We start from the raw sequence: 25,854 nt of genomic DNA, 5'->3' as shown, positions 1-25,854 counted from the left end.
GCTTACAGCCCAACACCGTGCAGGACGTTTGGCATTTGCCAGAGAACACCAAGATTGGCAAATTCGCCACTGGTGCCCTGTGCTCTTCACAGATGAAAGCAGTGAGCACGTGACAGACGTGACAGAGTCTGGAGACGCCGTGGAGAACATTCTGCTGCCTGCAACATCCTCCAGCATGACCGGTTTGGCGGTGGGTCAGTCATGGTGTGGGGTGGCATTTCTTTGGGGGGCCGCACAGCCCTCCATGTGCTCGCCAGAGGTAGCCTGACTGCCATTAGGTACCAAGATGAGATCCTCAGACCCCTTGTGAGACCATATGCTGGTGCGGTTGGCCCTGGGTTCCTCCTAATGCAAGACAATGCTAGACCTCATGTGGCTGGAGTGTGTCAGCAGTTCCTGCAAGAGGAAGGCATTGATGCTATGGACTGGCCCGCCCGTTCCCCAGACCTGAATCCAATTGAGCACATCTGGGACATCATGTCTCGCTCCATCCACCAACGCCATATTGCACCACAGACTGTCCAGGACTTGGCGGATGCTTTAGTCCAGGTCTGGGAGGAGATCCCTCAGGAGACCATCCGCCACCTCGTCAGGAGCATGCCCAGGCATTGTAGGGAGGCCACACACACTACTGAGCCTCATTTTGACTTGTTTTAAGGACATTACATCAAAGTTGGATCAGCCTGTAGTGTGGTTTTACACTTTAATTTTGAGTGTGACTCCAAATCCAGACCTCCATGGGTTGATAAATTTGATTTCCATTCCACTATGTAATGAAAAAAGTATTTAATAAGAATATTTCATTCATTCAGATCTAGGATGTGTTATTTTAGTGTTCCCTTTATTTTTTTGAGCAGTGTATTAGGTCTATATCTGAAAGCTCACGTATTTCCCTGTAGCCTAACCAATAACCATGAGGTCAATATATATTAGGTCTATGGCAATGTCGCTTCACTTGCTACTTCATGTTTAATTACTTTAATTGTAGAATATCTATAGGCTTACTTGAAGTGCAATTCCTGTCTGCCATTAAGCTACAATGACTTGTTGAACATTAACAAAAACCTTTGTCCTCATATCCTATTTTTAGGTCACGTTCACGTTCTATAGCGGACGAGGGAACAAGCGACTGACTTTGGCTTTATTCATTCATGCTCACAGTTTACCCAAACTGAAAAAAATATCAAACATTACATACAAAATAGCAGGAGAAAACACAAATAATACATAACACATGGTAAACATAATACAAATACATAATAGGATACAGAAAATGTATTCTCTCTAAGGGAGCACTGTATTGTGTACAAAAAAAATAAAAAGATTGACCAGCCATTACTAATTTAGCTCTTCAGCCTAAATTCTTGAATCATTTCACCACGGGAAAGCTCCTGTAACACAGTCGAGTTTCCCCTTTGTAACGAGAGCACTGCGTGGTGTTTTGGGAAACAGGTGTGACATCTTTTAGGACATTATTTTTTAGGATGAATCGTTAAAAACACGCTTTAACCCGAGTTACATCGCTATCAGGAAACCTGGCTCAGGTCTGAAAGACAACACCCCCTTTGAACATCAGCAATTAACTGGAAACATTGGGGCAAAAATCCACCAAAATCTGCTTAGTTGTTCGTTGCCTCAAAATCCTGGAGGTCAGAAAATTGATAACGGCAAAAGCGTATGATATATAGCCCATGCATTGTCCATGTGCGGGAGGTCGCATTTCAACATTTCAGCTGAGGGAACAGTTTTAGCCACAACACCCCCCACCCCTCTCCAGCTCCCTTCAGAGAAATGTCAATTAAGGAGGCGCATCAGTAGAAAAACCACCAAATCAGCAGTCTCTTATTTCTGAGGAGGTCGAATGGAGTATAATCTGCTGTATGGCTCCTCCTGAGTGGTTTTCGGTTTCCATATAAACAAACTGATATCAGACTAAACTATGTCAAAAACCCTGTCTCGCAAGGTAATAAGAGTCACAATTAAAATTTAGAGAAATGCTACTGCATTGATGACTATATGAGAAGAAACTTTGTTAAAAACGTACCAGTAAGCACTTTATGTCATTTTTGCTTAGGCCCTTATGGAATGATTGATGCAGGGAATTGGAAATTGACAAAAGCCAAAACAGGCCAGATCAGTGAAAAAGTATTACCAGACTGGTCATGACAGGTAAAAGTATTTGGTCAGAAGCAATACCACCTTCTGGCCTTCTCTGGGAAGATCTCAAATGCATACTCCTTACATCCGCTCTCCTCATCTCCTTATCAAAACGTGCGCACGCGCCTCGGTCTGTGGGCGTGCGCGTCTCGGTCTGTGGGCGTGCGCGTCTCGCTCTGTGGGCGTGCGCGTCTCGCTCTGTGGGCGTGCGCGTCTCGCTCTGTGGGCGTGCGCGTCTCGCTCTGTGGGCGTGCGCGTCTCGCTCTGTGGGCGTGCGCGTCTCGCTCTGTGGGCGGGCGCGTCTCGCTCTGTGGGCGGGCGCGTCTCGCTCTGTGGGCGTGCGCGTCTCGCTCTGTGGGCGGGCGCGTCTCGCTCTGTGGGCGCGCGCGTCTCGCTCTGTGGGCGGGCGCGTCTCGCTCTGTGGGCGGGCGCGTCTCGCTCTGTGGGCGGGCGCGTCTCGCTCTGTGGGCGCACGTCTCACACAGAGAGGCGCGAGCGCACACACACAGAGAGGCGCGCACACATACAGAGAGGCGCGCACACACACAGAGAGGCGCGCGCACACACAGAGAGGCGCGCACACACACACAGAGAGGCGCGCACACACACACAGAGGCGCACACACACAGAGGCGCACACACACACAGAGAGGCGCACACACACAGAGGTGCACACACACAGAGGTGCACACACACAGAGGCGCACACACACAGAGGTGCACACACAGAGAGACACGCACACACAGAGAGGCGCGCACACACACAGAGAGGCGCACACACAGAGGCGCACACACAGAGAGGCGCACACACAGAGGCGCACACACACAGAGGCGCACACACAGAGGCGCACACACAGAGGCGCACACACAGAGGCGCACACACAGAGAGACACGCACACAGAGAGACACGTACACAAAGAGAGACGCGCACACAAAGAGAGACGCGCACACAAAGAGAGACGTGCGCACACACAGAGAGGCGCGCACACACAGAGAGGCGCGCACACATACAGAGAGGCGTGCACACACACAGAGGCGCGCACACAGAGGCGCGCGCACGCACACAGAGAGGCGCGCGCACACACACAGAGAGGCGCGCGCATACACACAGAGAGGCGCGCACACACACACAGAGAGGTGCGCACACACACAGAGAGGCGCGCACACACACAGAGAGGCGCGCACACACACACAGAGGCGCACACACAGAGAGGCGCACACACAGAGAGGTGCACACACAGAGAGGCGCACACACAGAGAGACACGCACACAAAGAGAGACGCGCACAAAGAGAGACGCGCACACAGAGAGACGGGCGCACACACACAGAGAGGCGCACACACACAGAGAGGCGCACACACACACAGAGAGACGGGCGCACACACACAGAGAGGCGCACACACACAGAGAGGCGCACACACACAGAGAGGCGCACACACACAGAGGCGCACACACACAGAGGCGCACACACAGAGAGACACGCACACACACAGAGAGGCGCACACACAGAGAGGCGCTCTCTCTCTCCTATCCCAGCTGTTGTACTTTCTGAACAGATACAATTTGGGCCTGCTCTGGGGGTCCCTGCCTTCTCCCTTCCACCCGTAAAGACCTACTGTAGGACTGGTCATCGGATGGGTCACCCTGTATGGCCTGCTGTGACCCTCTGCCAACGAACCTGGGGGTGAGGAGACATCCTGAACCGCAGGATTTTTTTCTCCATCTGACACCCCACTACAAAAGCAAACCCAGCCAACAAATGTAGCCAGTCTGGGAGAGGGGATATTTGTAGCCTGAGTGAGAACAGGACACAAACCAAACCATCCTAAATGGGATGACAAGCCACAGATACACTATGGGATAAATGCCTGGAAGAATATACATTAGCCAGTTGCTTGCATGCATACACACACACACACACACACACACACAGTATTCATATCTATTTACCATTTGATCTGAAAACAAAACAATGGGAATCTTGCCTTTCAGCGACACCTCAACTCTAGGTTGGTTTGACCACTGTTTCTTACTACAGACAGAAGAAAAAAAACAGGAGACTTCTCCAGCAGCCTTTGGCTCTCTGCAAGGAAACATGTCTTTAAATCCAACAGTGTTGTGTCTTGTGTATATTTGAAGTTTCTTTGAAATTCAAGCTGGTTGTAAACAGACACTACCTCTCTGTCCAGCTATACAAAAACACAGCCTGGCCCAAATAAACAGCCAGAATAGGCCTCTTTCATTTTGAGCAACAGTAGGAAACATAGGAGTCTACGTCCCAAATTGCACCTTATTCCCTTTATAGTGCACTACTGTTGACCGGGTCCCATAAGGCTCTGATCAAAAGTAGTGCACTATATAGGGAATAGAGTGACATTTTTGGTGAAGCATTCTGAGCTACATAACTTTTCAGGGAAGTAGGCTTTTAATGGAAGTTAGGTTGGGCCTCTTGTTTGTAAGTGCCTTGACCTACTATAAATGTTTTCCTGAAAATGCATACTGCAAGTGCAATAAAAAAAGGCACTTTGCTTGAGTCCTGAGGTCTTTATAGTATAAGAATGAAAAAAGAAAACAGGCACAATGGATATTTTTAACCATCTGTCACCATGCCATCAGTGTTTATTTATTTATTCATTCAATTAAAACAACCGCTTGTCCCCACCCGACCTCAGATGCCGGCATAGTGAAGCCCCCGCCCCAAAGAGACTTTCCAAGGGCGGGAAAGCCCAGCCCGATGCCCGGTCAGGCATGGTTGTGAGCGCACCCACAACCACCAGGACCAGCACACATACCGCTCACAGCGTGAAACCAAAATCAAAAACATAACGAAATGTAAAACATACAATAATCACATCCCCACCAACTGGGGTCCATATCAGGGGATCTCTTTACATGACTGGTTTTGATATTCTAGAGAATACAGACCATGTCCAATGTATATTTGGAGTTTTGTGGATATTCACCAAATCCTGACATTCTGAATCCATGTGTCTTTTAGACACACACTACTGTTCAAAAAAGCCTGGGGTCATTTAGAAATGTACTTGTTTTCGAAAGAACAGCACATTTTTTGGTCCATTAAAATAACATAAAATTGATCAGAAATACAGTGTAGACATAGTTAATGTTGTAAATGACTATAGCTTTGTAGCTGGAAACGGCTGATTTGTTATGGAATATCTACATAGGTGTTCAGAGGCCCATTATCAGCAACCATCACGTCTGTGTTCCAATGGCACGTTGTGTTAGCTAATCCAAGTTAATCATTTTAAAAAGGCTAATTGATCATTAGAAAACCATTTTGCAATTATGTTAGCACAGATGAAAACTGTTGTTCTGATTAAAGAAGCAATAAAACTGGCCTTCTTTAGACTAGTTGAGTGTCTGGAGCAACAGCATGGGTTCGATTACAGGCTCAAAATCGACAGAAACAAATAACTTTCTTCCGAAACTCGTCAGTCTATTCTTGTTCTGAGAAATGAAGGCTATTCCATGCGAGAAATTACCAATAAACTGAAGACCTCGTACAACGCGGTGTACTACTCCCTTCACAGAACAGTGCAAACTGGCTCTAAACAGAATAGAAAGAGTGGGAGGCCCCGGTGCACAACTGTGCAAGAGGACAAGTACATTAGAGTGTCTAGTTTGATAAACAGAGGGCTACAAGTCCTCAACTGGCAGCTTCATTAAATAGTACCTGTAAAACACCAGTCTCAATGTCAACAGTGAAGAGGCGACACTGGGATGCTGGCCTTCTAGGCAGAGTTGCAAAGAAAAGCCATATCTCAGACAGGCCAATAAAAAGAAAAGATTAACACAGATACTGGACAGAGGAAGATTGAAAAAAAAAAGTTATGGACAGACAAATAAGTTTGAGGTGTTCGGATCACAAAGAAGAACATTTGTGAAAAAACAGAAAAAATAAAAAGATACTGGAGGAGTGATGACGCCATCTGTCAAGCATGGTGGAGGCAATGTGATGGTCTGGGGGTGCATTGGTGGTGGTAAAGTGGGAGATTTGTACAGGGTAAAAGGGATCTTGAAGGAAGGCTATCACTCCGTTTTGCAATGCCATGCCCTGTGGACAGCGCTTAATTGGAGCCAATTTCCTCCTACAACAGGACAATGACCCAAAGCACAGCTCCAAACTATGCAAGAACTATTTAGGGAAGAAGCAGTCAGCTGGTATTCTGTCTATAATGGAGTGGCCAGCACAGTCACTGGATGTAAACCCTATTGAGCTGTTCTGGGAGCAGCTTGACCGTATGGTACGTAAGAAGTGTCCTTCAAGCCAATCCAACTTGTGTGAGGTGCTTCAGGAACCATGGGGTGAAATCTCTTCAGATTACCTCAACAAACTGACAACTAGAATGCCAAAGGTCTGCAAGGCTGTAATTGCTGCAAATGGAAGATTTGGACGAAAGCAAAGTTTGAAGGACAATTATTATTTCAATTAAAAATAATTATTTATAACCTTGTCAACGTCTTGACTATATTTCCTATTCATTTTGCAACTCATTTCATGTGTGTTTCATGGAAAACAAGGACATTTCTAAGTAACTCCAAACTTTTGAACGGTAGTGTATATGATGTTGGGATTACTCTGAATATCACACATGGACATTTCCTATGGTTGGATATGGACTCATTCAATATCCTGAGATATGGAACATCCTATTTTCTCTCTTCATGTTGACAAATACCGACTGTATACATCACATATCTGGGTTCTCAGCATATTCAAGATATGAAGCTATATTGATTTCAGATATGTTTCTCTTGGCTGAGGTCCATATCCGGATCTTGATAAGTTTTTTGATCTATGTATAGTCCCTCCACCCCTACCTACCTACAGTACATGTACAAATGACCTCGACTAACCTGTACCCCCGCACATTGACTCAGTACCGGAACTCCCTGTATATACCTCCTTATTGTGTTACTTTTGATTCTTTTTTACCTTAAGAAAATATTTACCAAATAAACTAAACTCTTTCTTGAACTGCACTGTTGGTTAAGGGCTTGTATAAGTAAACATTTCACGTTGAGGTTTACATATTGTATTCGGGACATGTGACAAATAATGATTTGATATGCTGTCAATAAGGATGATTTCTGATGCATTTCTGAGTTCAACACATGCTCAATTGACAAATATGAAATACATATTTTTTCTTTCATGCACAAAGAAAGCATTTATGGATTGCCTCCGGATATCATACACGTAAGGCCGGATATTGACTTATTAGATATCCTGAGATAGGCCTATGTGGACATCTTATTTTCTGTATATGATAAAAAATAGTAGGCCTACATGGTATGTTTTCTCAGCACATACAAGGCATATTCTCTTGACTGAGGTCCATATCAAGATCTTGATATGCTAAATAAGGAACATTTTTATAGCTTATTTGAGTGGAGGACATGCTCAATAAATTTGACGAATATTAAATCCTTATCATTTTTTCAAACACTAGCTGTAATTGTTGACTAGGTATCCGCTTTCCCTTTGTTTTCCCTCTGGATAAAGGTCCACGCAAACCGCAAGCTAAAAGCACTAACTGGTAGCCTAGCAACAAGAATCACATTTTCTTATTGTCAATTTTTAGTTTGGGTATCACAAATTTGTGTGTAAATGGGTGTGTGGTCGAACTGACAACTGGAGAAACAAGGAAGTGAGATGGTTGTCAGAAAATATCTCAAAAGTAGTTCATGCTAAAGTAAGTAGGTCATTTGAGAGGTTTTATTAATATATAATTTGGCCAGCAGCAGTAAGTAGAGCTAGATAGCTAGCTACGCTTGAAAGGGGGGAGGGGGTGAAAGCTAACTGGGAGCCTTGCTAGCTGACAAATAACGAAAACAAATTACCGCCATCAAGGTGACAGTTAATATTTTAAAATGTTTAGGCATATTTTGTATTATTGGTTAATATAAGCTAGCTAGCTACTGATAACTTAACTATCTATCAAAGTAGCCACTTGGCTAGCTAAGGTTAGCTACCTTGTTCCAGTTTGTTTTCTCGTCATGAATGAAGCAAGTAGCTACCTTGTGGTAGGGTTACGTGAAATGACAATATTTTCTTGCAATATCGACAATTTTGATTCATGATTTATGCATTGACAGTTTGGATTGTTCACAGACTAGCAATACTCACCGCTGACGACCCAATCTCCTCGTCCATAACAAACAGGGCAGGCAGGAGTATTGAGGGTGTGCAACTTTTATTTTCTGTTAAACAAATAAAATACATTTTCAGCAACGATTGACCGGTTTGCATCTTTACAGAAAACGTGATTGGAGCTCTGGATTTTCTATGCTGAATTTTTAAAAAACAACAGAAATAGCAGAGATGTGCTTTGGAAACAGCAACTTGGATCAGGTGTGTGTATTGAATGTATCTCACCCCAGATATTTTCTGAAGTCCGGATTGGATGCATGTAGAAACTGTCCCATTACAGAGAATATCCTAGCTCCGTATATGAAATTAAGGACATGTGTATCTGGAGCATGTCAAGTCCTTATATCTAACGGAAATGTAAAGATATTCTCTGATATTGACCATTTTCACCCAGTGATCCTCACCCCTGATTGGAGGACCTCAAACATGTATACTGTGCATGTGTGTATGTATTTATTCATACACTCATTAATTCCAACCTTCAAACAACCACAGACCAACCCATCTTTCATCATTCTACCATTTCCTCTTGCAATACATCCCTCCATTCTACCATTGTGTCTCACTAGGGACTCAAACCTCCCAATCTGCAACATTAATGCAGAAATTGACCCAAAAATACACATTTTATCCAAGAGCACAATTATATTTCCTATCGACTGACTGTTGTCCTTCAAATCCCCCAACAATACGGTTTGCAGGTCCAACCGCACCCTGATATGACATAACCATTCCTGGACCTGACTCCAAAAACAAGCCACCAACAGTACCAAAATAAATGCTCTATTGATTCTGTTTCCGTGTGGCAGAGTCTGCGCAGGGCTGACTGTTCAGTACCCCAAATACTGAGCATTCTTTTTGTAGAGAGAATTTTATATAATAGCTTAAATTTAAAGAATAGACTGATGCATCAATTGTTGTTTTGTATATCAGTTCATAACTGCGATGCCATGGTATTGGGACATCAAATCTGTTACCGACTATCTTGAATTGTATGTGGCATAGTTGTCAACCCTCTTGACCGTAAGTGAAAAATACATTTGACTATTTATATTGATCATTATAAAGACATTTATGATTTTTAATTGGTGGCAGACAAACTAATTCCTTTTCAGTAATTGCCTATTCCATTTTTGTGGCAGAGCTGCGATGAGTTGGTTATCATTTTGTATTGAGCATACATCTCCATGCACCTTGATGAATTGCTTGTGTGAGAATGTTACTGCTGTTTACAAAGTCATTCATAAACATGATACCTTCCTTATACATTCAAGAACATTGGTTTATCCACTATCAATACATAGCTTTACTTTACCTGCTATAAAGATTGCCTGGTTTCCCTGCATTCTCATAGGTTTTCAATTATTTCTAATAATTGTCTAATGTTATCGTCAATTCATTTTTGCGTTCAATATTGCAAGGGTGACATTTTGTGTGTGAGACAGTTTACCATTTATATATGAATAATTTAAAAAAACATTCTAGTAGTGGATCTTTCAGTAATTCATAAAATATATATATTTTTTACCTTTATTTAACTAGGCAAGAAGTTAAGAACAAATTCTTATTTTCAATGACGGCCTAGGAACAGTGGGTTAACTGCCTTGTTCAAGGGCAGAAGGACAGATTTTTGCCTCGTCAGTTCGGGGATTTGATCTTGCAACTGCTCAGTTACAAGTCCAACACTCTAACCATTAGGCTACCTCCCGCCAGGTAGATCTCTATTGGAATGCCGTCAAGGCCAGGGGTTTTCCCGAGTCTGAAAGGAGTCAATTGTCAACCGTAGTTTGTCCTGCTCAATTTATCCTTCACAAAAATGTGTGTTGCAGATAGTTTAATTCATTCAAAATATCCTTGTGAGAAAATTATTTCTCCATCATTTAACTATTTTCTGTAGGTTCTATGTTGAAGGTGTGTGGCACCAGCTCTGATCGACGGGGCTCTGAAGGAAGGCTTTCAGGCATTGACAGTCTCCGTCCAAATTACTCCGTTTAAAAAAAAAAATGAAACCAGATCATCTAAACTATTAGAGGCAGATCAGTTTAACCATCCGTGTTGGAGCTGGGGTGGGCTGTTCTCTGCAGGCAGATCAGTTTAACCAGGCATGTTGGAGCTGGGGTGGGAAGCTCTGTGCAGGCAGATCAGTTTAACCAGGTGTGTTGTAGCTGGGGTAGGAAGCTCTGTACAGGCATATCAGTTTAACCAGGTGTGTTGTAGCTGGGGTAGGAAGCTCTGTACAGGCATATCAGTTTAACCAGGTGTGTTGTAGCTGGGGTAGGAAGCTCTGTACAGGCATATCAGTTTAACCAGGTGTGTTGTAGCTGGGGTAGGAAGCTCTGTACAGGCATATCAGTTTAACCAGGTGTGTTGTAGCTGGGGTAGGAAGCTCTGTACAGGCATATCAGTTTAACCAGGTGTGTTGTAGCTGGGGTAGGAAGCTCTGTACAGGCATATCAGTTTAACCAGGTGTGTTATAACTGAGGTGGAACAAAAAGCACCACCACAGAAGTACTGCACTACTGTAGTGTTGTGTGTGCCAGTACAGTTGAGCAGAATGTACAGTACGCATATCCCTGTCAGTCATTCAGGCAGCTCCGGTGGGATCCTACAGCTACAGTACACCTGTGGGAGTCTGCACCTCTGATTCAAATCAGCACAGGATGATAAAGCTGCTATCAGTTACACACTACAGGGGAGAGCAGGGAGTGGAGGAACGGGGAAGGAGAGAGAGGGATAGAGGGGAGTGGAGGAACAGGGAAAGAGAGAGAGGGGTAGAGGGGAGAAGATTGAACAGGTGCCTACAGTAGTTGGCTCTCTGGAGAAGGGACAGAAAGAAAAAGGGTACAGCAGGAGAGAAACGAGTTAAAGCAAACTTCTCAAATGTCACTCAATGAGAAAGTTTAAGAGGAGGAAAAGCGGTAGAAATGGAAGGTGTGTGTGTGTGTGCGTGTAGGCAAGCATGTGGCCCTTGCTCTGAGTGAAGGCTTTCAACGTGGCACCGCCATAGGATGCCAACTTCCAACAAGTCAAATCAGGGCTTTGTGGTAGAGTGGCCAGACGGAAGCCACTCCTCAGTAAAAGGCACATGACAGCCTGCTTGGAGTTTGCCAAAAGGCACCTAAAGACCCTCAGACTATTAGAAACAAGATTCCCTGGTCTGATGAAACCAAGATTGAACTCTTTGGCCTGAATGCCAACCATCACATCTGGAGGAAACCTGGCACCATCCCTACGGTGAAGCATGGTTGTAGCCGCATCATGCTGTGGGGATGTTTTTCAGCAGCAGGGATTGGGAGACTAGTCAGGATTGAGGGAAAGATGAATGGAGCCAAGTAGAGATCTTTGTTGAAAATCTGCTCCAGAGCGCTCAGGACCACAGACTGGGGCAACGGTTCACCTTCCAACAGGACAATGACCCTAAGCACACAGCCAGGACAACGCAGGAGTGGTTTCGGGGCAAGTCTATGAATTTCCTTCAGTGGCCCAGCCAGAGCCTGGACTTTAACCCTGATCGAACATCTCTGGAGAAACCTGAAAATTGCTGTGCAGCAACGCTCCCCATCCAACCTGGCAGAGCATGAGAAAAATCGATGCTGTAATCGCTGCCAAATGTGCTTCAACAAAGCACTGAGTAAATGGTCTGAAAACTTCTGTAATAATTTTTTAGTTTTGTTGATAAATTAGCAAACATTTCTAAAAACCTGTTTTTGCTTTGTCATTATTTTTTAGAATAGGGATGTAACGTAACAAAATGTGGAAAAGGGTCTGAATACTTTCTGAAAGCACTGCATGTCCATGAAGGCAAGGGGGAGTGACTAGGCATCAGGATAGATAAGAGTAAAAAGAAGATTGAAAAAATAATTGAGTAGCAACATCATATTGCGTGTAAAAGTGTGGTGCGTGTGTATGTGTTGCGTCAGTATGCGTGTGTGTTTTGTCTGAGAGTGTCAATGTAGTGTGTGGGTGTGTATATAGTGTGTATACACTGAGTGTACAAAACATTAGGAGAACCTGCTCTTTCCATGAAATAGCTTTCACTTGGATTCACCTGGTCAGTCTATGATCCCTTAGTGATGTCACTTGTTAAATCCACTTCAAGCAGTGTAGATCAAGGGGAGGAGACCGGTTAAAGAAGGAATTTTAAGCCTTGAGACAATTGAGACATGGATTGTGTATGTGTGCTATTCAGAGGGTGAATGGGCAAGTTAAAATATTAAAGTGCATTTGAACGGGGTATGGTAGGTGCCAGGCGCACTGGTTAGAGTGTGTCAAGACCTGCAACATTGCTGGGTTTTTCATGCTCAACAGTTTCCCGTGTGTATCAAGAATGGTCCACCACCCAAAGGACATTGAGCCAACTTGACAAAACTGTGGGAAGCATTGGAGTCAACAGGTGGAATGCTTTGTAGAGTCCATGCCCAAACAAATTGAGGCTGTTCTGAGGGCAAAACTCAATATTAGGAAGGCATTCTTAATGTTTTCTTACACTCAGTGAATATAGTCTCGTGAGTGTTCATAGAGTTAGGGTCAGTGCAGATAGTCCAGGTAACCATTAATTCATTATTTAGCAGTCTTATGGCTTGGAGGTAGAAGTGGTCTTGGAGCCTGTTTTTCCAAGCCGAAGCTCTGGTACCATTTGCCAGATGGTAGCCGAGTGAACAGTCTATGGCTTGGGCCATTTTTTGGGCCATCCTCTGACACCGCCTGACAGAGGTCCTGGATGGCAGGGAGTTCAGCCCCAGTGATGTAGTCGGCTGTCCGCACCACCAACTGTAGCGCTTTGTGGTCAAGGGTGGTGCATTTGCCATACCAAGCAGTGATGCAGCCAGTCAAGATGTTCCCGATGGTGCAACTGTAGAACTTGAGGATCCGAGGGCCCAGGCCAAATCTTTTCAACCTCTTGAGTGGGAAGAGGTGCTGTCGTGCACTCCTCATGACTGTGCGGGTGTGTGTGGACCATGTTAATTCCTTAGTGATGTGGATGCCAAGGAACTTGAAGCTCTCGCCTCGCTCCACTACAGCCCTGTCGATGTGGATGGGGGTGTGCTTTCCCCTCTTTCTCCTGTAGTCCACAATCAGCTCCTTGGTCTTACGTTGAGGGAGAGGTTGTTGTCATGGCACCTCACTGCCAAGTCACTGACCTTCTCCTTGTAGGCTGTCTCATCACCGTCAGTGAAAATTGATGGCGTTGGGAGTCATGCGTGGCCACGTAGTCGTAGGTGAACAGGGAGTACAGGAGGGGATGAGGGACCCCTGTGTTGAGAGTTAGTGTGGCAGAAGTTTTGTTGCCTACCCTCACCACCTGGGGCTGTCCCATCAGGAAGTCCGAAGTCCAGGATCCAATTAGAGGGAGGTGTTCAGTCCCATGGCCCCCAGCTTGGTGATGAGCTTGGAGGGCACTATGACGCTGAGCTGTAGTTTATGAAGAGCATTCTCACAGTTATTTCCTGTCTTGTACAGGTGGGAGAGTGCATTGTTAAGTGCAATTGCGATTGTGTCATCTGTGGATCTGTTGGGGCAGTATGTGAATTGGAGTGTGTCCAGGGTGTTGATGTGGGCCATGACCAACCAGCCTTTCAAAGTACATCATAATTACAGATGTGAGTGCTACAGGGAAATTGTCATTTCGGCTGGTTACCTTGAAGTTCTTGGGAACAGGGACAATGGTGGTCAGCTTGAAACATGTTGGGATTACAGACCGGGAGAACGGGCCATGGTATGCGCTTGCTTTGAGAACACACCCTGGTATTCCATCTGGCCCGGCAGCCTTGCGAGTGTTAACCTGTTACAAAGGTTTCTCACATCGGCCACAGATAGAGAGAGATCACACATTTATCTGGAACAACAGGGGCTTTTACGCAAGACTCAATGTGGTATTCCTCAAAGCGAGCATAAAAGGCATTTAGCTTGTTTGGGAGTTTTGAGTCACTAGGCATCTTATGGCTTATGGCTATTATCATCTGCAATCCATGCCACATAACAAGAGCGTCGTAGCCGGTAATATAATTCCACCTTCCTCCTATATTGTCCGTTTGCATGTTGTCTCGGAGGTCGTAACAGGCTTTCTTGTATGTGTCCATGTCAATGTCCCGTTGCTTGTAAGTGGTAGCTCTAGCATGTAGCCCAGCAAGGACATTGCCAACCACTAATCTGTAGTTTTTGGTTTGGATATTATTTTCATTTTTGGTTGTTGGTTTATTTAAGTTAGTATAGTCACTGTGGGGACAACGTCATTTATGCACTTATTTATGAAGCTTGTGGCTGATGTGGTAAACTTCTTAATGCTATCAGATGAATCCCAGAACATATTCCAGTCTGTACTAGCAAAACAGACTTGTAGCTTAGCATCTGCTTCATCGGACCACGTCCGTATTGAGCTGGTACTTCCTGTTTGAGCTTTTGATTGTAAACAGGAAGCAGAAGAACATAGTCTTGGTCAGACTTACCAAAGGGAGGAAGAGGGAGGGCCTTATATGCATTTCTGTGGGTAGAATAAAAGTGGTTTTAGCACCCCTAATGGTGCAGGAGAATTATTGGAAAAAATAAGGTAGAACAGTTGGTAAAAGTAAGTTAGAGCGGTTAAGTTAAGTTAATGTCTCCGCCCATCAGAAACGCTGCCTCTGGGTGAGCGGTTTATAGCTTTTTTCTAATGTCCCCATACAGTTCATTGAGTTCCAAAGGGGTGTTGGCTTGTGGAGGGATGAATACAGTCGTGATGATTATGGAGGAGAATTCTCTTAGTAGATAAGTGTCTGCAGTTTACCATGAGGTGTTCTATATTAGGTGAGCAACAGCTCAAGATTTCCTTCACACTGGAAGAAGCACACCAGTTGTTGATGAAGAGACAACCCTCCCCCTTCGGACTTTCCCCGAGGCTGCCTTCGCCCGATCGTGCCGTTGCATGGAGAAACGTCTTACTACTGCAGCACCTGCATAGAGTCACCCTGCCACGTCTCTGCAAGGCATATAATACTTTGACTTTTCAAGTCTCTCTGATAGAAGACTACGGAACAAAGCTCATCCATCTTATTCTCAAGTGAATGGATATTTTCTAATAGAATGGAGGGGTAGTGCCGGTCGATATTATTTTCGCCTCAATCTCACCAGGATGCCCGGCACATCTCCCACATCTATACCTGCAGCATTTTGGTAGCCAAGGAATGGAGTCCAGTATGAACAAAGGAACAGCTTTGAAGTCGAAATCGAGGTTAGTAAGTGTTGATCTGATATCCAGAATATGCTTGGTGGTCATATGTGATAATCAACCAACTCTCACATCAGAATTTGTTCATCCATGTTTCACAAACGTCAAATTTCGAAGTTGTTCCAAATGTCACATTTCAGTGTTTAACGTTAAGTTTAGGAATTAACTCCACATTTTTTCGTAAGGGGTAAGGTTTGGGACATACTTCAATTTTTAAAAGTATAAACAACTTTCAATCACTGGATTCGAACTTGCAACCTTTGGAATCAGAGGCAGATGCTTAAGCCCATCCACAACACCCTAGAAAAACCGAAACATACTTGAAGGTAACGTCGCTCACTGTTGCCGGTTTCCACATCATCTCCCAACATCCTTAGACATGGATGGGCATCGAATACTGACTTGAATAGGAGGTCTGCCCTCCTTTGTCCAGTAGTAGGGGTTACGGCGACACTGGCGAGTGTGGGGCTGCCCTGATTTGTCCGGGAGTGGGGGTTATGGCATTGAAGGGGTGTGTGGCAACACTGGCGAGCACAAGAGAGTGTCAGCAAGCGGAAAGAGAAAGGTGGTAACAGTAGAATAGGTTATAAATAGTGCCTCAGTGTCTTTAAATAGCGACTGTAGGCAAATGTACTTTTCCTCAGGAAGCAGCACCGCTTTGTACAGGCCTGCCTCTCTCTCACTCCCCCTCTCTTGGTAACAGCACAGTACAGGCCTGCATCTCCCCCGGTAACAGCACAGTACAGGCCTGCCTCTCTCGCTCCCTCTTCTCAGGTAACAGAACAGCTCACACTCTCCACCACTAATCCCCAACCCATGCATGTCGCTGGTGACCAGAAACTTCAGGGAAGAGGGAAAAAAACAAAAAATAAGTGCTTTTTCATGGGGGAAAGAAGCCAACGATGCACTTTATAGACTTTGGTAACCTTGGGAGAAAACTGCCTACTCATTAGTCACTGTGTGGAAAAATGAGGCACCCAAGAAAAGAGAGAAGTGTGTGTTTGCGGGACCAGGGAAACCCTGCATTTTGACAGACAGTTTCCACTATCAGCCATCTTTCCAAACGTTATTCTTTCATTCACATCTTGATCGTATAAATCGTATTATTTGGTGTGTATTATTATTACTACAAGTGTGTAATGGTAATGTGTGTTTTTTTAATATGGGTCAAAGACGAGACGTGTAAATTTGGTGTCCGAAGGCCAGTCATTTAACATAAAAATATAAAAATGTATAATTATGATATTAAAATCACTCAATTCTTACCCTTATTTTGAACCAGAAATATTTGTGTTGCAAACTATTAAATTAAGGGAGTTATTGAGCGTTAAAGTGTCAAAATGTCCTTTAGTGTAACTGTCCGGGTTAAAAATTCGAATGACAAAATTGTTTTTAAAATGTAGAAATTCATCTAAAAATAAAAGTTGTGTTATATCACAATGTCACCCGTTATGCTGAATGCTTTGTTATCCCATGTTATCCTTTGTTAACCCAACTATGTTTTCACTAGTTTACAACATTTAATCATGCAATTCATATTTACTTGTTGTATGAATACTGCATATTATATTTAATTTAATGCCATTTTAAGCAACATTATCTTTATACTGTACATTCCATTATCTAATAAAGGAGAGGGCTGCATGGCACAGACAAAAGATGAACGCAGATCCAGTTGTTTTCATGCTACTGTGCATTTTATGGAGCTATTTTGTGTAGGTATCTTGAAATTGTATTTGTATACCTGTATTGCATAGACATTTACCAGTTAGTGTCACAATGCATAATTTCTTTTTTTTTAAGGGTTGGATCAGCTAAATATTGCGGAAAGAATATTGGTTCCATCAATGTAATTGTCTGCATCATTTCCAATCCCCCATATATTTTTTGGGTAAATATATGTATCCACACACACATGCATACATATACACATATATACATACACATACCTATATAGATATACATATACACGTATATACATACACATACCTATATAGACATACATATACACATATATACATACACATACCTATATAGACATACATACTTTAAAAAAATAATATACCTTTATTATTATTCCCCGCAAACCCTACCACCGATCCCCCAATTGGAGTAAACTAATAAACACTTCGGCTTTTACCTTCAATTTATACATCTTATACACATTTTACATTCACAGTTCAATAACTATTTTACAATAGTTATTTTTGGTTTGTTTTTAGTCCTTCCTCTATTACTGATGTCCATCCAGTTTGATTTCTATTTGTAACTGTGCTATTTCACAACAGTTCTGAACCTGTATACATTTTACAGACCCCGTATGTTCTACATGTGTTATCTTGCTATTAGTCCCACCCTTCATCTCCATTCAACCTCTCCCATCTATCTCTCAACATCATCCATTTTGGATTTCTATTTGCCATATATTTTTCAACTGTGCTGTGATGCTTCACAAACGACCTGAACCTTTCTATTCTCATAGCTTCTACAGATTGTATATTAAAAATAAACATTTTTGCTAAAATAATTGTTATATTATTGATTGATTGACTATGGCTTTTCAAATCACCCAGTATTGCTGTCTGCAGCATTAGTTCTAGGCAAATGTTGCAATTCTTCAGCCATTCCTGGACCTGTGACCAAAAACGATATACATAAGGACAATACCGAAATAAATGTTCTAATGACTCTGCGTCCTCACAGCAGAATCTGTAGAGCTGGGAAGATTGTATCCCCCATATATATATAACATTCTATTAGTTGCAAGACTTTTGTATAGTAAGTTAAATTGAAAAATTCAAAGTTCTGCATCCGGCATTGTTTTGTGTATCTATTCATAAACCATGTGCCATGGAATGGGTACATCGAAAATCTCTTCCCAACTATTTTGCAATTTATATGGCACAGCTGTCAGTTTTTTTATTTATTTATCACACTTTTCTTTAACCATTTATGTTCTTTAATACAGGGCCGACATACAAGTACCTTACTTTTTCCCCTTCTACTACTTGCCTCATTTTTGTGGTAGTGCTGCAATTAATTGGTTGTAATTTTGGGTAGAGCAGGCATTTCCATATGTCTGTGTTAGCTGCATGTGTGACAGTCCTATTTAGGATATCATTCACAAATATTATAACAGTTTTTTTATCAATAAGTATATTTGAATTTAACCACAATATTTGTTGTTGTTCTGTCTTTTCAGGTGGATTAAACTGAAATTGCAACCAACTTTCTAAGGCTTGTTTAAAAAATAAAGATATTTTGGAGATTATTTCCTTTTCAAACAATCGAAAGTGGGCCGGTGTAATCTGAATAAAGGGAAAAAAGCCCTTCTTGAACATAGGATGAGACATTCATACCAATTTACTAGAGAACCAGCTTGGATTTAAGTATAACTTTTGTATGACTGATGCCTTTAGTGAGAGGTCTAATGCTTTAATATTTAATAATTTCAGCCCTCCGAATTCATATTCGTTAAATAGGCTCTTTTAATTTTCTGGCTTGCCGTTCCAAATAAAATTGAATATTTTATGTTCATATAATTTAAAAAGCAGGTCACTAGGTGTAGGCAAAACCATAAGCAAATAGGTAAACTGTGATATGATATGATTTTTCCACAAATAGACAGGTATTTTCCTTTCCATGGTAGCAAGATCTTATTTATTTTTGCTAACTTTCTATAAAGATTTATTGGAGTGAGATCATTTCTTTCTTTTGGGATTTATATACCGAGTATGTCCACATTTTCGTCAGACAATTTTATTGGTAAACTACATGGTAATGTAAAATGTGCATTTTTTTAGTGATCCATAATTTGGTTTTAATCCAGAGAGAATAGCAAAAGATAAGGCAGTGGAAATACTAATTGTGGTTAAAAGAAAACATGAATCAGAGTACAATGACACCTTAGTTTTTAAGCCACGGATTTCTAATCCCTTAATATTATTGTTTGATCTAATCTTAACAGCCAACATTTCGATGGCAATAATAAATAGATATGCCGATAGTGGACATCCTTGTTTTACTCCTCTAGAGAGTTTAAAACTTTCTGAGATGTAGCCATTATTTACTATTTTACACTGAGGGTTACTATACATAACTTTAACCCATTTTCTAAGAGATTCCCCAAAATTGAAATATTCTAGGCATTTATATATAAACTCCAGTCGTACTTTATCAAAAGCCTTTTCAAAATCAGCTATGAAAACCAGGCCTGGTCTCCCCGATATTTCATAGTACTCCAATGCATCGTCCGATTAGGATGAATAATATCTGACAACACTTTTTAAATTCTATGCGCCAAGCATTTTGCATCACAACACTGTGTAAGAGGTCTCCAATTTTTTTAATGGACTGTATACTTCCACTGGGTTGCCATCCAACCCTGGAGTTTTCCCATCCTTAAAGGCCCCAATTGCATCAACGAGTTCCTCCTCTGTAATTTGGCCTTCACAAGAGTCTTTCTGTACAGATGTTAATTTTACAATATTATTAGGAAGTAAATCCATCCAATTAGTTTCAGTTAGTGGAGATGGAGGAGCCTGAAATGAAAACATATTCTTAAAGTACTTTACTTCCTCTTTCAAAATATCATTTGGTGAATCATGTGTGACTCCATCATCAACAAGTTTTAATACATTTTGTTTGGTAGCATTTCTATGCTGAAGATTGAAAAAGAATTTGGTGCATTTTTCCCAATATTCCATCCAGTTTGCTTTATTTTTACAATCTATTACACTGGATCTTTCTTGAATAAGTTCCTCCATTTCTTTTAGTTTTTCCTCTAACTTATTCTGTGCCTCTATGGTACCGTTTTTATTGCCATCTAACTGTACTGTTAGTCCTTCAATTTCCTTTGTTAATATGGACTCTTTTGATCTAAATTGCTTTTGTTTTATTGATGAGTACTGAATTGCATGGCCTCCAAAGGCATACTTAAGTGTCCCATACAATAAGGGGATATGCTGTACCTATGTTATGTCTGAAAAAGTCTGTTATAAATTCTTCTGTCCTAGATCTAAACAATTTATCATCTAGTAGGCTTTGATTACATTTCCAATATCCTCGCCCACATGGAAATTCCGTAAGAGTAATATATATGCCAATTATGTGATGATCCAACCGCATTCTGTCCCCTATCAACACTAACTTTTGGGGCCAGAGAGAATGGCATAAGAAAGTAGTCAAGACCACTAGCTTGATTAAGTCTCCGCCATGTATATCTCACTAGGTCAGGGTATTTAAGTCTCCATATATCCACTAATTCCAATATATCCATGACGTTCATGATTTCCTTAAGTGCTTGAGGGTGATAGTTTGTAGTGTGATTTCCTTTCCGGTTCATAGAGGTGTTTAAGAACGTATTAAAATCTCCCACCATAATAATAGAGTCTAGTGTAGAGTTGATAAATTCTTATATATATTTTCAAACAAGCTTGGATCATCATTATTCAGACTGTATAGGTTGATAAGCCATATCTGTTTATTGTCCAATAACATTTAAAATAATCCATCTACCTTGATAATCTGTTTGGACAATTTGCACATTTGGATCAAAATGACTGTTAATTAAAACCATCACCCCTTTTGAATTTCTTTGCCCATGGGAGAAATATATTTCGCCCCCCAGTTCGTTTTCCACAAAACTGAATCTAAAATTGTTGAATGGGTTCCCTGTAAACAATAGATATTATATTCCTTCTCTTTTAGCCAGGTAAATACTGATCATCTTTTCTTATTATCTGCTAGGCCATTACAATTGTAACTGGCTATACTTATTTCACCACTTACCATAATAATGATACACAACTTTCAATTCAATTTATCAAAATATATATTTGTAAACATACCATTAAAAAGTAACATGATGATTGAGTATCTATATAGCTGTACCATGATATTTGCAATGCTACTAAGTAAACCTCCAATTGGTCCCCACCATTCAACCCGCTAAAAGCCCTCATCCCGAGCTGGGCCGTCATCCCAATGCCCGGCAGACCACCTCTGACCCCCGCATTCCATAGCCCTGAACAGACTGGGATCCATCCTTCGAAAAGAGCACACAGTGCCATTTATCGAATTGAAGTAGATCAACTGCCAAATGCATTTCCATCGCCCTCACCTCGAGTTGTATTATATATAGCTGTGGATCATCCTCTATTGTCCCTAACATCTTTACTCCTTCGCAACAGTTGTGGGATACACACATACACCCACTCAACCCTTTCCCCCCACACAACCACAAACTCCCATTCACAGCAGTTGCACAATGCATAATTACAACATTAACTATCATGTAATAATTGGGTAATAATGCAATGTAAAGTGTTGCCGCAGGCTCAAATTATAGTAAAGTGATTATTATTAATATTAACAATGAAATAGTAAAACATGTTTGAGAGAGAAAGGGAGAGGGAGTTGATTTAACGTTTAAACTTTGATTAAATGTTATCATTGTATAGGCTACTATTAACATCTTGGTGACAGGGGGCAGTATTTTCACATCCGGATGAAATGCATGCCCAAATTCAACTGCCTACTACTCACCCCCAGAAGATAAGATATGCATATTATTAGTAGATGTGGATAGAAAACACTGAAGTTTCTAAAACTGTTTGAATCATGTCTGTGAGTAGAACAGAACTTATTTAGCAGGCGAAACCCCGAGGACAAACCTTTCAGATGTTAGTTTTTTTGAGGTCATTCTCTTTTCAATTAGGTTTCATTGGGAATCCAGAATTCTAAGGGACCTTCTTGCAATTCCTATCGCTTCCAATGGATGTCAACAGTCTTTAGAAATTGGTTGAGGTTTTTCCTTTGTGTAATGAAGAAGTAGCCCTGTTCAAAACGAGGGTCACTTGAAGTGCACTGTTTGTTAGAGGCACATGACCAGAGAGGTAGCGTCAGTTTCTTTACTTCCGGTATTGAACACAGATCATCCCGTCTTAAATTTGATTGATTATTTACTTTAAAAAATACCTAAAGATGTATTACAAAAGTAGTTACAGGTAACTTGAGATATTTTGTAGTCACATTGCGCAAGTTGGAACCAGTGTTTTTCTGGATCAAACGCGCCAAATAAATGGACATTTTGGAAATATATCGACATATTTTTTAAATTTATTTTACCTTTATTTAACCAGGCAAGTCAGTTAAGAACAAATTCTTATTTTCAATGACGGCCTAGGAACAGTGGGTTAACTGCCTGTTCAGGGGCAGAACGACAGATTTGTACCATGTCAGCTCAGGGGTTTGAACCCGCAACCTTCCGGTTACTAGTCCAACACTCTAACCACTAGACTAGGCTACCCTGCCGCCCCTATTGGAGTGCCAACATAAGAAGCTTGTCAAAGGTAAGGCATGATTTATATTTTTATTTCTGCGTTTTGTGTCGCGCCTGCAGGGTTGAAATATGCTTCTCTCTCTTTGGTTACAGGGGTGCTATCCTCAGATAAAAGCCTTTTTGAAATCTGATATGTTGGCTGGATTCACAACATGTGTAGCTTTAATTTGGTATCTTACATGTGTGATTTCATGAAAGTTAGATTTTTAGAGTAATATATTTGAATTTGGCGCTAATTTAATAGATGTGAATCCTTTTCTGTGCCAGTCTCATAACGTCTACATTTTTGTTTTTTAGCTATCAGAGAAGGAGGATGTCAATCCTGATCATCCACCCACCCATCCATACAATTACACAATATGATACTGGGGAGAAAAAAAAGAGGGGAAAATGTAGAAAAATGTAGGCGCCGCTGATAAGGGAATTACATGCTTAATGGTAATGATTAAAATGTTCCACCCTGAAACAATATAATTGTATGAAATGTATTACAATCATAAAACTATAATCTGATGATGTGTGTAGTTTTAGTCAGAATTAGAACAATGACCTTTTGTTCCTTTTTAGTATGTAAGTAGGGTGCAAGTGTGAAACAAATGATAAGAGGAGCTATCGACAGACAAGTTGTACAACTGTGTTCTTTACAGGACATTCTGTCTCCACCCGTGAAGGGGAGAAACTGTTAGGCTTGCGGAAAATTATGAAACATGTTGCAGATTAAAGAAACAATGTATCTGTGTAGTGGAAAAACATTGACTGTCTGAGCAAGGCGTAGCTTAAGATTTCATCTTGTTTGTGTATGTTATGAAGACTGTTTGCATTTTTGATTTTAGAACATTCTCGTTAACAAACTTTACTAACCTTTTGCATAAGCTGAGTCTATGCCTAATTATTATTAAACCCATGGTCTTACAAACCTCTGGGATTGGTCAAAGCTATTGATTGTTAAATATTATCATTGTGATTGAAAATTCTCCTGACAGCTTGGTCCTTCGAAGCCGGTTTTCAATACCTGTTTTCTGGGAGTGCCGAAAACCGTGCACGGATGGATCAGAGATCCATAAGTTAGCTTCTTGGTGACAGGGGGGCAGTATTGAGTAGCTTGGATGAATAAGGTCCCCCAGAGTAAACTGCCTGCTACTCTGTCCCAGATGCTAATATACGCATATTATTAGTAGTATCGGATAGAAAACACTCTGAAGTTTCTAAAACTGTTTGAATGATGTCTGAGTATAACAGAACTCCTATGGCAGGCGAAAACCTGAGACAAATCCAACCAGGAAGTGGGAAATCTGAGATTTGTAGTTTCATTTACATGATTGCCTATCCAATATGCTGTGTCTATGGGGCCAGATTGCACTTCCCAAGGCTTCCAGCAGATGTCAACAGTCTTTGGAAAGTTGTTTGAGGCTTCTATTATGGAAGGGTGTCGAATAAGCGCGGTTTCAACAAGTGGACTAGGCTGAGGCCAATCAGTTGTTTACTGCGCGGTCACGCCGTTACTTCTTTTTCCTCTAATGAATACACTATTGTCCGGTTGGAATATTATTGAAGATTTATTATAAAAAGACCCAAACGATTGATTGTAAACATCGTTTGACATGTTTCTACAAACTGTAATGGAACTCTTGATTTTGTCTGGATTTTGCGCTCGCGCATTGTGCCTTTGGAATAGTGAACTAAACGCGCAAACAAAACGTAGGTATTTGGACATAAATATGGATGTAATCGAACAAAACAAACATTTCTTGTGGAAGTGGGAGTCCTGGGAGTTCATTCCGACAAAGATTCAGCAAAAGTAAATGAAGATTTATAATGCTATTTATGATTTTTGTTGACTCCACAATTTGGCGGGTAACTGTATAGCTTGCTTTTGTGGCTGAACGCTGTTCTCAGATCATTGAATATTGTGCTTCTGCCGTAAAGCTTTTTTGAAATCTGACACAGCAGTTGCATTAACTTCTTGGATATAGGGGGTGCTCTTTTAATTTATGGATAAAAAAACGTGCCCGTTTTAAGCTCAATATTTTTCACGAAAAGATGCTCGACTATGCATATAATTGGCAGCTTTGGAAAGAAAACACTAACGTTTCCAAAACTGCAAAGATATCTGTTAGTGCCACAGAACTCATGCTACAGGCGAAACCAAGATGAAACTTCAACCAAGAAATGGGCAGAATTTTTGAGGCTCTGTTTTCCATTGTCTCCTTATATGGCTGTGAATGCGCCGGGAATGAGCCTGCCCTTTCTATCGTTTCTCCAAGGTGTCTGCAGCATTGTGACGTATTTGTAGGCATATCATTGGAAGATTGGCCATAAGAGACTACATTTACCAGGGGTCCGCCCGGTGTCCTTTGTCTAAATTGGTGCGTAATCTACAAGCTGCACGCAGTCATCCAGTGATTGAGAGGAGAGAGGAGGCTTTCAACGAACGATATATCATGAAGAGATATGTGAAAAACACCTTGAGGATTGATTCTAAACAACGTTTACCATGTTTCAGTCGATATTATGGAGTTAATTTGGAAAAAAGTTCGGCGTTTTGATGACTGATTTTTCGTTTTTTTTTTGGTAGCCAAATGTGACGCACCAAACGGAGCGATTTCTCCTAAACAAATAATCTTTCAGGAAAAACTGAGCATTTGCTATCTAACTGAGAGTCTCCTCATTGAAAACATCTGAAGTTCTTCAAAGGTAAATTATTTTATTTGAATGATTTTCTGGTTTTTGTGAAAATGTTGCCTGCTGATGCTAACGCTAAATGCTATGCTAGCTGCGCTAGCTGTTACACAAATGCTTGTTTTGCTATGGTTGAGAAGCATATTTTGAAAATCTGAGATGACAGTGTTGTTAACAAAAGGCTAAGCTTGAGAGCTAGCATATTAATTTCATTTCATTTGCGACGCAAGAAGTTAAGAACAAGTTTATCTTTAATTTCATGTAAAACATGTATCTTTCATCAAAGTTCATGATGA

At 41.5% G+C, this 25,854-nt stretch overlaps 1 protein-coding gene across 1 annotated transcript in view; it reads right to left on the bottom strand.

The window, feature by feature from the left end:
• Window positions 1-25,854, bottom strand: part of LOC109904390 (potassium voltage-gated channel subfamily KQT member 4) — a 100,873-nt gene that overhangs the window by 36,122 nt on the left and 38,897 nt on the right. The window contains exon 3 of the mRNA XM_031789263.1: window positions 8,310-8,383. Within this exon, the coding sequence (XP_031645123.1) occupies window positions 8,310-8,383 (74 nt within the window). The remainder of the gene's footprint in view (window positions 1-8,309; window positions 8,384-25,854) is intronic.

Source organism: Oncorhynchus kisutch, linkage group LG14 (genome assembly GCF_002021735.2).
Source record: "Oncorhynchus kisutch isolate 150728-3 linkage group LG14, Okis_V2, whole genome shotgun sequence".
Lineage (NCBI taxonomy): Eukaryota > Metazoa > Chordata > Actinopteri > Salmoniformes > Salmonidae > Oncorhynchus > Oncorhynchus kisutch.
Note: the sequence above shows the minus strand (reverse complement) of the source record. Positions and strands in the feature narration are given on the sequence as shown.